This window comes from Photinus pyralis, unplaced genomic scaffold (assembly GCF_008802855.1).
Source record: "Photinus pyralis isolate 1611_PpyrPB1 unplaced genomic scaffold, Ppyr1.3 Ppyr1.4_LG1, whole genome shotgun sequence".
NCBI classification, from domain to species: Eukaryota; Metazoa; Arthropoda; class Insecta; order Coleoptera; family Lampyridae; genus Photinus; species Photinus pyralis.
Window position 1 is genome coordinate 1,741,729 of NW_022170249.1, and position 12,015 is coordinate 1,753,743.

General features: G+C 35.7%; 1 protein-coding gene across 1 annotated transcript; it reads left to right on the top strand.

Moving 5' to 3' along the window:
• The first annotated feature begins 5,149 nt into the window (after positions 1-5,149).
• LOC116159645 lies at positions 5,150-5,929 on the top strand. The gene has a single exon (XM_031472668.1). It carries the CDS (start codon positions 5,150-5,152, stop codon positions 5,927-5,929), a length of 780 nt encoding a protein of 259 aa, XP_031328528.1.
• The last annotated feature ends 6,086 nt before the right edge of the window (positions 5,930-12,015 follow it).

Sequence of the window (12,015 nt, forward strand, 5' to 3'; positions counted from 1 at the left end):
ATTACTACTCAGTTTCTAGCGCCCATTTTGCACTTTATATACTTTTTCTGATCAAACGTTTTTCAAGCGCACGTTAAACTGAAACGCAATTACTTATTCACAGATTTCGCCGATTCATTATTTCAGAGAACTAGGCGCTTGTCTCTGGTCAAAACACATTAACTCCAAATCAAAACGCGCGACAAATTCTATTTGGTTTGAACCTTTTTACTTCGGTGGCCCGTAGCCGCGTTTTTCGCAGCGACACTCGCCCGTGCGAATATCTGTGAAAAGGTCTGCTAAATTTCTGATCATTTTGTTTTTATATCGCGAGTAATCCAACGCCCGTAATTAACACTCCCAACGATTTACCAGAAATAAGCAAACTCATAATTTTTTAGCCTCGCTGTTTTTACATATTTATCTTAGAATCGATTGCGTCTTTTAACCAGTGACCTTTTTTAAATCACGTACTAACCCAAATAGGAAGTCCAAAACCAATTATTCATGTAACATTTCAAGATATGTGAAACTTAATTACACCGAAAAAAAAATGTTTGTTAATTTTAATGAAAACTACAACTTCCCAGAAATCTGAATCATCGAGACGCATTTCTACCCGAATATAATTTTGAAATCTACAAAAACTTCAAAAATTTAACAAGCTTCCGTTACAATATGTCTGAATTAAATGTACATTTAGCATAGATCACAAAACTTTACCCTTGTGCATCACTGTGTTGGGCAGTTTCCTCGATGAAATTGTTGAATAAATAAAGATTTGATCCACCAAGTTTTCACTAAAAAGGAAGTATGACAAGAAGAATAAGATCCAGTGCCTGTACATCAAGTCAGCCTCTTTTGCCGTAAAGAAATTGGATGAAATTTTTTTCAAATTTGGATATAATCTCGAAGTGAGTAAGGAAAAATTCTTGCTGCACTAATAGGAGTACTGTTATATCAACGAGTTTTCTAATACTTTCCAGTGCCAAGAGAAAAGCGTCCGTCCGTGGGACGGAAGGGTGGATGGAAAAACACCCGTAACAGTGCGTTTTATTTTTTTGAAAAAATGCGTTAAAGAAATGCGTTTGGTGGAATTCTAAGATTTATCGTTGAACTTTTGTGTTCCTGAAACAAACAAAACTCGAACTGTGATCTCCCAAGTAGGTAATGAGATTATTTGCATCGAGAGGATTACCGTCAAAAAAATTTGAAAAAGTGAAGAATCTATTTTTCGTCTTGAAATTACTAGTATTATTAGTTTTCACTCTGTAGATAAACACCCGGTAACTAAAAGTTGGGGTTTTCGGTACGGACATTGTCGCTACTAAAATATTGATTTCTGTGTAGGAATTGGAAATATAAAGTAGAAATTAGTGGGTTAATGTGTAGAACCGCCAGTATATAAGATAAGAGGCCGTATGTAATTTACCGTCTGCAATCGTTCCCATAGGAATTTTTAAATTGTTTTTACAGCCCCCGAAAGCACTCATTCCAGAGAGAGAATCAATCTTAGATCTGTTACTTACACATTAATCGATTTTAGTTTTAGTATTTCTTTAGTCAACTTGAAGGTTGTAGTAGGTGGCGGCAGAGGTGCATTGCTGAACACCTAGATACAGAGAGGAAGGGGTGGTAGCGCCCAATAAATTTATTTGTGTATTTTATTCTGTCTCGGCTATTAGGCAAGTTGGCGTTGCAATCTGCTTGATAGGATTCTCAACGAGTTCTAACACTAAAGAAGGATATTATGTAACTAAAGCTTGAATTTAGAAGGGATAGCCTCATTTCACATCATTGTTGCTTAATCCATCGGCGTCCGTGAAGTTGGAGTGTCGACTTGAAAGGAATTAAGTTCCAAGTATCTCATAATTTTGTACTCATTTTGTGCTAATTTGTGCTGCCAATTTAAAATTTTGTGCTCATCAGGTTAATGAGTAATTCAACTTTCTCTGATGACACTACAACTTCACGCTTGAGTGTCAACATCGATATTTTCAAAATTTTCTTTTACTATAATTTTGTGCTCATTTTGTGCTAATTTGTGCTGCTAATTTAAAATTTTGTGCTCATCAGGTTAATGAGTAATTCAAATTTTTCTGAAGATACTCACTGTAGTGTCAGTTAGTTGGATATTGCCATCGCCGTTTTTTTGGAAAAAATTTCATCAAATGTCGACATTTTAGATCATTTTAAGCAACTTCTAAATAATAAAATTTTTCTGCCTGTGGGTACGTACCGTACGTACTATGTACAGTGTGGTCCAATTTCGATGGGATTAAATGGGTAATTTTCTTATTAGCGCAGATAAACGAAAACGGTTTTAGTACTCGTGTCCTTATTTTTTATGCTTATTCCATTACCTTTGCCGGAAATAAGCTGCCGTCTTTTGTTTTTTCACTAGAGAGAAAAAGTGAAAAATGTTGAAGCTAGAACAAAATGGCTTTAGCATTATTCAAGCAGTTTTTAATGTAGATAACCAATGTCGTCAGTCGTTTGTTTCTAGACCTTTTAATAACCAACTTTTTATTTATTTATTATTGTCTTTATTTTATAGTGGGCGGAGTGTTAGCTAATTAGCTACTCTTTCCACAAAAAAACTTTTGTTATTATCTTTCAGGCAAGATGTATTAATAAGCAAAATTTATTGTAAAAAGCTTATTCTTGAAAATAAGTATGATAAATAAGTATGATGTATTATACATTTTAGGAAAGCTCGTAAAGCAATAAATTTTTTTTAAACCATGGTAAATTGTAACTTCAATTTAAAAAAATCAACTTTGAGTTACAACGCAGTTACTAAAAGAATTAGAAACAAACAAATCGTACAAAAGAAATAGGGCTGAATTTGTGTTTATCAACTTTAATCCGAATTATAATGGAATTTTGTGATAAAATGGTTACCCAATTTTCGTGTATAATTAGTCGTAATGACAATTATCAGGCTGAAGAACGGAATGAAGCCTGTGAATGCGGTATCTGTTTGCACAGCTTGCAATCTGTTTTATTTTAATAGATTTACTATTCTTAAATGTTTTCTATTTTTTTAATGGTAGAGCCTAGATTTTAGCGCATTTTTAAACTTATGTTGGAAGGCGCAATTATGACCACTTTCTCCGTCCGTCCATGCGAAGGCGCCACTGCTCCTACAGTTTTCAATATATTTAGTTCGTTCTTCTTGAATTCGGTAGCTCTGTTACCTCATGACGATAAATGTGCGCATGCGCAATATCAATTTTCTTATTTATTAATATATTTTGCTGAAATGTTCACCACCTTTATAGTAAAGGCAAACATATCGCATATAGTAAAAATCAGGTGTGCGCATGCGCAGACTGCACAATGCCCGCACCTTTTTTTATAGATATTTTTTGGAAAATTTAACCACATTCTAGTAAAGGCAAACGTCCCATATTAGATATGCGCATGCGCAAACCGCCCAATACTAACTTCTTTATTTTTAATTATAGATGCTTCTAATAACGAAAAACATAGGTCACATAACAATGGACTATGGAAGTCCCGAATAATGCATGAAAAATGCTCGCAATTTACTCGCCTTAGGCCCAAACCTCTTTACTTTTAACTTTTATGTCCACAGTAAGGTGCCTTTTGCGGCTTCGCTCTCTTTTTTTTATTACTCTCCCTTGAGCTACATCCAGGGGTGTATTTCCCACAAGGCGGACTAGTTGCGCGCCTAGAGCGGCAAATTCTAGGGGCGGTAAATTTTGAAGGAAACATTTTGAGTATTCACCAGTTTTGGTTTTGTTTAGCAAGAAGCATGAAGCGTAGAGACCACAAATTTAAATATCTGATTGTTTGTTGATGAGCGGTAAATACGGCAACCAGGAATAAAACAAGGAAAGGAGTATGTAGCGTTCTTTTCTTACCAATTGATATTCCAAATTTATATTCCTTATATACTTCGAATTTTACTCGTTGATTGTTGAGTGAGAAATAGCAAAGAGGCGCAACTATAATGTAAAATTGCGATACATATTCCCGAAGCTTCCCGTGCCCACAGTCCACAGTGGGAGGGGTGTGAGTGTGTTAGACGTGCGACTCTGATGCTTAAAGGCCACCCAACAACACAAACCGATTGAAAACCAATGAAAGAGCGTTGGACTATAATTCCGGAGGTCGGGTGTTCGAACCTGGATTGAGGTGAATTTTTCATCTGTGGCAGATACCTTAGACCAGTTGCGAGCATTCTGCCGGCTACTCTGAATGACGTTTTCCTGCAGTTTTCCTAATTCGTAAGGTAAATACCGGAGTAGTATAAAACAACTTAATACCTTCTCTGCAGAGGCACCTCTAAAAAGCGCTATGCGGGTCACTCTGTAATTGGGCGTAAGCCTGTTGAGGGCCCAGAACAAGAGAGGAATAGTAAATAAATAAATAAACGCTGCTACATCTGCGGAAATCGATTATTCTTTACCAAATTGCCGATGTACTGAAGCATCTTGCAATAAGCCTCATCTAAATTAATCGAGTTGCACCTCTCTTTATATTTCTCACCCCATCTAGGTATTCCCTCTGTAAACCCGTTTAGTTTAGATGCCAGTCATTTCTATAGTATATTTGTTATTACCATAGTTCTTTGGTTCGCCACTAGAGGTCGTGATCTTCTTTTTTTTCTACATACGCATGTCCTATACTTCTTCCTTTCAGAGACGATCTGGATCTGGGTTAATTGCGTGCAAATTTTTCTCGATACGCCATTACTTTTTACTTGACTTTGTGTCAATCTGTTTTGGCTGTGAACATATTTCTATTGAGTGTTTTTTCTCTATTTCTGATGTGCTGTGGCTGTGCTCCATTGAATACGCTTTGCAAGTAATTAGTGTGAGGTATGTACTTCAGCATTTTTCTTAATACGTTTTTTAGGGTTTTATCTTCCCTCAAGGTTCGCTCAAACTTCTCTCTTAACTTCTTATCATTTTCTCTTCTGGACTAGTAAATATGGCGCGCGAGTAGTTGTTTGTGAAGTGTGTACGTCGTAAAATTTGTGTGATAAGGCCTGTATCCAGTTTATATTTAATTAATTAAAGTGTTTTGAACTTCAAATTTGGGATCTACTCTCAACAGAGAAGGGTGCAAGCAGTTTCAAAAGGCCTAAAATTAAAATTAATCTAACTCGAAACACGGCGTAAACAGTTCATACGCAGATATGGCGTACGCAACTTGTTCTCAAGGTGAGAGGTTAGAAATGGCAAGTAAAAACCCAGGTGACCCATCCAATTCCGATATAATGAACTTACTTAAAGACTTTATCCAAAAACAACAAGTGAGAGAAGATGATTTAAATAAATCAATTAACTACTGTCATGAGAAACTAGACGCCAACAGTGATGAATTAAACAAAATTAACCTACGTCTTAACGCTTACTCCGATTCGCTTGAGCAGCTCAAAAATGAAAACTGTAATTTGCGCAAAAATCTTTCCTCTTGCGTTTTTGAGATAGATAAGCTAGAACAATACACACGGCGCAACACTATCGAGATACATGGTGTACCCCTCGTTAAAGGAGAAGACGTCTATGGATTAGTACAGCAAATAGGGACAGCCCTATCCATGCATATTCCTAAGAATGCTATCGACATCTGTCACAGACTCCCCACTAGATCGTCTAACACGTCCCAGCCGATAATTTGCAAATTTGTGAACCGATACACCAAAGATGACTTAATAATCAAACGCAAGGTAATGCGGAATTTATCAGCTATAGATATTGGATTCACCGTTGCTGATGTAATATACATCAACGAAAATCTTACTCCGAAACGTCGTCAACTTCTGTATAAAATGCGACAGTTACAAAAAGATCTAAAATTTAAGTTTCTGTGGACTAAAAACGGAAACATTTATGCGAGAAAGGACGAAAAGTGCCCAGTTGCGGAAATCACGTCGGATAGTGACATCGCTCGCGTTAAATCTGGTGCGCTTTAAAAATGGACTACGATCGTGTTTACTCTTCTGTTGTTTTTGTCTGTAGAATAAGTATTAATATTGTAATATTAGAGTTTTTTTTTTATTTTTATTTTATATAGGTATCCAACCAACATTTAATGCACATTGAAATCTTGCTTTATTTTATGTATCAATATTTCAATTGTTATGCACATTATTCTGTTTGTAACATTACTGATCTGATTCTTGTTCTGTTTATTATATTGGGTATATTGATTTGATATTGATTTGATATGACTCGATGTTTAGATATTGCTCATTTAAATACAAGATCACTAATGGCAAATTTTTCAGATCTGAAGGAGATGCTAATTTTTAAAAAATATGATGTTCTTGCTGTGACAGAAACGTGGTTGACATCCCGAATATCCACAATTGCCGTCGATATTCCTGGTTACACCTTTGTACGTTCTGATCGTGTGTGTGAGAAACGAGGTGGAGGGGTAGGTATGTACATAAGAAAGGGGATAACATTTTCAATTGTAGAATCAGTATCTAGTAACTTACATATTGCCCTTGAGCAACTTTGGATTGTATTAAAGTTACATAATTTCACACTGGTCACGGGAGTGATATACAGAAGGCAGGAATGTGCGTGCGCTGGATTTTTTGAGGCCTTGGAGGAGTCCCTCTCGCTTTTAATGACCCACGGTAACCATATACTCTATACAGGAGATTTCAATATTGATTATCTGAAGAGTACTGACTCACAAACTTTGCAAATGTTGTCGTTATTCCATATTTTTGATCACAAACAGATAATTAATGAACCTACACGTGTAATGCAAAAGAGCAGTACACTAATTGACTATATTGTGATCTCCTCAGACATTAAAGTAAGTAGATGGGGCACTTTAAGCATGCATAATTACTCTGACCATCATTTAGTTTACTGCACACTTCTTATAAATGATTCTAAAATTGATAAGCCTTTCTACTATACCTATCGAAACTTTCGGAATTTTAATTTGACTGAGTTTGACAACGATCTTAAATTTATCGATTGGGAATGTGCATACACTCTGCCTAATATTAACGATAAGGTAGACTTTTTAAACGATAATATATTAGCTCTATTCGATAAGCATGCTGAATGTAGAAGTATAAAAATTACTAAGCCCCCGGCACCTTGGCTGACAGACAACATTAAACTAATGATATCCCTTCGAAACAAAGCTTTAACGAAATTTAAAAGGACAAAAAACCCCGCTCATTGGAGTTATTATAAACAGCTACGCAATTTCACCACTAATGCAATCCGATTGGGTAAAAAAGCGTACCTCGAGTACGAGCTGCAACAAGGACACGACACTCCCAAGGCTATGTGGAAAAAATTAAAGCAACTTGGCATCAGTTCCTCACACAAACGTGAACTTCCCAATGAACTTCGGGATGCAAATAAAATTAATGATTTTTTTATAAATTTAGCTGAGACGGTTACATCTGATGAAAACGCACTTATTCAATATTATACAAGTAATGCTTTCAGAACATCATCCACTCAATTTAATTTTAGTCTCGTTACTGAAGTAGATGTTTTAAAAACGTTCTTAAATCTTAAGAGTAATTCCGTCGGATGGGATGGTATTAGTCTGTGTATGTGGAAGTTATACTTACCTTACTTGGCTCCCATTATTACGCATATTGTGAATTCCTGTTTAGTTGATGGCATTTTTCCTAATTGCTGGAAAGTCGCCAAAGTTATACCATTAGCCAAGATAAACGATCCTAGAGAATTTAAAGACATCCGTCCAATAAGCATCTTACCTTGCCTGTCCAAGGTAGTAGAAAAGATTATGGCGTCTCAAATAAGAACTTATTTGGACTATGAAAATATACTTCCACGAATGCAGTCTGGTTTCAGGCCCGGATATAGTTGCAATACCGCCCTTGCGTATATTACTGATGCCATTATGAGAGCCATTGATAACAACAACCTGGCTGTACTTGTTCTTTTGGATTACTCAAAAGCTTTTGACAGGATTTCACACAATATACTTATAGCTATTTTAAAGCACATAGGTTTTAGTGGCAGCGCATCTAGTTTAATTAATAACTATATATCGGGCCGAAGTCAATATGTTATGCTGGATGGCGATGCCTCTGACACCCGTCCGGTGGTACTTGGTGTCCCTCAGGGATCTATTCTAGGGCCTCTTCTATACATTATCTACACCTTGGATATGGTGAGTGTACTGCAACACTGTGGGTATCACCTATATGCTGACGACACGCAATTATTTTACGAATTTCCGGCACACGCATTAGAAAAGGCATGTACCAATGTGAATGCAGATCTAGAAAATTTGATAGTTGTTTCGGAGAGGCACGGGCTAAAAATAAATTCGCACAAAAGCTTCGTGATGTTGTTTGGTAGAACTAAAGCACGTAACGTGAATGCGCCACAGCTTAATGTAAAAATTGGGGAGTCGCTCCTTCCGAATGTTGATAGCGTCAAAAACCTGGGCTTGACAATTGACAGTACATTACGATTTAAGAAGCATGTGTCGGAACTTTTACGCATAGCATACTTAAAGTTAAAAACTATATTTAACAATAGGCATGTTTTAAACCGTAAACTTAAGATTATGCTATGCGAATCTCTAGTTTTGTCTCAATTTACTTACTGCGACAATGTATATGGCCCATGTTTGGATGCCTTTGACGTCGGAAGAGTTCAGCGTGTGCAAAATTCCTGTCTTCGGCTAATATTTGGCCTGAGAAAATACAATAGAATATCGCATAAATTGGTCGAAATTAAGTGGCTCAATATGTCCAATCGTAGAAAGCTAAACCACGCATGTTTTATTCATAAAATTATTTCCAATAAATTTCCTCCCTATCTGTACGAAAAAATTCAATTTAGACATAATTTACATAATCTTAATACTAGAACAAAGCACCTTATATCAATTCCTAAACATCAAACTGTCCTTTATCAAAGGTCTTTTAGCTACAATGTCCCGAAAATCTACAACTCCCTTTCCTGTCATTTACACTCCTGTTCCCAAAAACGCTTCAGAGAAAACCTTAGATTAAAACTTCTTGAGCAGCAACAAACACACTTGAGATAATATGTTTAATTTTATTTTTTATTTTCAGTTTCGGTATTTTCAGTTTTATTCTGTGTTAAAAAAAAAAAAATATTATCACTGTCATTTTTTTTTTCTTTCCATATTCGGATAAGTACATTCACTAGGTTCTATGTTGAATAATTATTTGCCATTATCTGACTTAGCACAATAAATTATTAAAAGGGTTAAGTGGTAGAACAGATTGTAGTTTGTACTACATATCTGAACTTCGCCCTTTTGGTATAACGTATAATAAAATGAGTTTAATATTCACTAGAATTATGTATTGTTTCTCTGTACGTTAGCCAATAAATGACTATTATTATTATTATTATTATTATTAAAATCTGAGGCACTCGTACTAATTTAAATTCGTTGAAGCCGTGCGTGATAACTGATAAGTATCATCGGAGCGGCGGGAACACTGGTTCATTAGACTCTCATATCCAGGATAAAATATTTCGTAGCATTCAGGTTCATTTGCAGAAAATATCCGAATTTTCTCACTCAATTTGTTTTTGAGTTTATTTTTTATTATTCCTTTGTTATTAAGTGAGGCATGCAAATTTACTATTTCTATTCGTTCGATGAAAGAGTTCTGTCCGTGTAGGGTCGAGAAAGAATAATCCCATCGAGGACAGTGTGTGTTGTAAGAGGCGACTAAATAACTGCACAGGTCTGCAGAAAGACGAATAATTGGGAATTCTGGAATGTATGGTTAATTTTTCTGAATGTTGACCATTATGTTAGGTATGCAAGTGCTAAACATTAGTGGGGGTAGTCTAAGTTGGTAGCTTCTATGGCCAGCGTTAAGATTTTTATGTTCTCTCAGGTGTTTCAGGATTGGCATCCTTTGAACAGTTTAAGTTGGTAACGTTCTTATGACCCTCCTTCTTTCTGATAGCGCCATTCTCACTTTATCGTGAAGGTGTGAGAGTGAACTGACTATGATTTTTGGGTGTGGAGGGTAAGATGCTTTGGCTTTGTTTGCGAGGGTTTCGTTGGCCCGATTTTTAGCCGTTGTTAAGTATTGAAACTCCAGCCGTTTTTTTTCGAAAGTACATGCCCGCTGTGTGTTATGGTAATCCATATGTTCCCATAGTCTGAGAATGATTTACGATCTGCAAGCACTTTGTCAGTGGATCAGCAACCAACTTGCAATGAAATAATTTTCTACAGTGGAAGTGTTCGACCGTTTAAATCTAGAGAGAACTAACCTAAACGTCACATTGGAAATTTTCTTGCCAATCCGCCAACTCTAGAAAAATTGGCACACTTTTCCTTTTAATAAGTTTTTCATTGGTTTTCTCAAAAATTGGGAATGATTGATACCTTCTACATCTCACAACTTAATCTTCCTATATGGTCACTGCACGGTTGGTGGCCTTTAAAAATCTGTAATTGTAGCAAGAGGGGATACCATTTTCAAATAAAATTGCAATTCTACAAATGGGCACGCTCTAATGTTTATTTATGTTTACAGAACCTAATTTTCAGTGTGAGATTTGGAAACGGTGAATTGTAAATGAAAACAGAGTTAATTAAAAGTCACATTTTATGGACGTAATTAGGCTACCAGTCGACATTCCTTTATTACAGGGTAGAAGACAATTAAAGGCGAAGGAAAGTGAAAATAAATTTCACGTTCGCTGAAAAATACGGAAGACCATACAGTGCTTACTTATAATTCTATTATGACGGAAGTTATAGTGATTGTGTTCACAAACTTAATACACGAGCCTTAATGTTTTATAAATGCCAATTATTTTGAAACATCATACTAAAAGTAAAAGAAATTTTAGCAAAAGCAGACGTGTAATCTCTGCCTGTACTAAAGTTACAAAATGCAATTTCCTTGACATTTTATGAGTTAAAGTATATTGTGCCGCGTTTGAAGGTAATTGATTTGAAACCATAAAATATAGTGAAAGGTAATAACTGACGAGATATAGATTTATTTCCTTTTACAAACATGGAAAATACCTTATCACTTGCATTTATACTACTAAATAATGTTTAAATATTCTCTTATACATATTCTTATCTATTTCAGTTGTTTGTTTCAAATTTTCTAACACTCGAATGTGATCAACACGAAGAGAGTATTACGTTTTTAGAAAAATCAATGATACAGTAAGTTAATCGAGCAAGGTTCCTTGCAACTCATGAAAGCCCCCAAATTATTGATGTACGTACAGTTTGGACTATTTGCGGCACTGAGTAAGTCTTGAGGAGCTACCGGTTTTTTTTATAGACCAAGAATATGAGGAATGAAAGAATTTCTTTTAGTTGTTTGTGCACTAAGTTTTACTTTGGGTGGTTTTCCGAAACTACACTTTATGGTGATCAACATTACAAGCAGCGTCATCTATTTTCCATGATTTTGAGTGATCGCCACTTTCAAACCCTGGTAGCAGTTGATTCGGCCTATGTTGTACCATTGAATTTATAACTATATAAATTCAATGGTTGTACGAATAGGAATATTGTGTTTTACTATGGCCCATTCATTATGTGTTAGGACGTGAGAGATCGGGAAGACAATTGAATAGAACTGGGAGTTTTATGCATCCGGAGGGGCAAACGAAATGCTCTGTTCCGGCATGGTCTACCATTAGTTTAACATGAATAATTTGTATGTGTAAATGCAAGCAGTACTGAAGTGAAAGTCGATTATCACATAAACACATACTAAACAGAAGAAATGTTAATTAGAGCACCCTCTTCTCGTATTTCGTACGACCGCCTGATAGCAAGCATGAAATGATAAAGAATCAAAACTGTACTTACTCCACGGAATAAACGGTTAACTGAATCATACAGGACAACATCACACTAGATTCATTCATAGTGGTAATACAAAATAATTTCTTACTGCACCACAATTGAATAAAAGTGATCTTTATAAAGTTCTTCTAATCACTTTCACGTCGTTTTTATATAAAAAATTAACTTTCAGCCTTTGTACTTTAAATATCGAGATACACTCGT

Coding starts and splice junctions, on each gene's coding strand:
- LOC116159645 (XM_031472668.1), top strand. CDS start 5,150: ATGGCGTACGCAACTTGTTCTCAAGGTGAGAGGTTAGAAATGGCAAGT.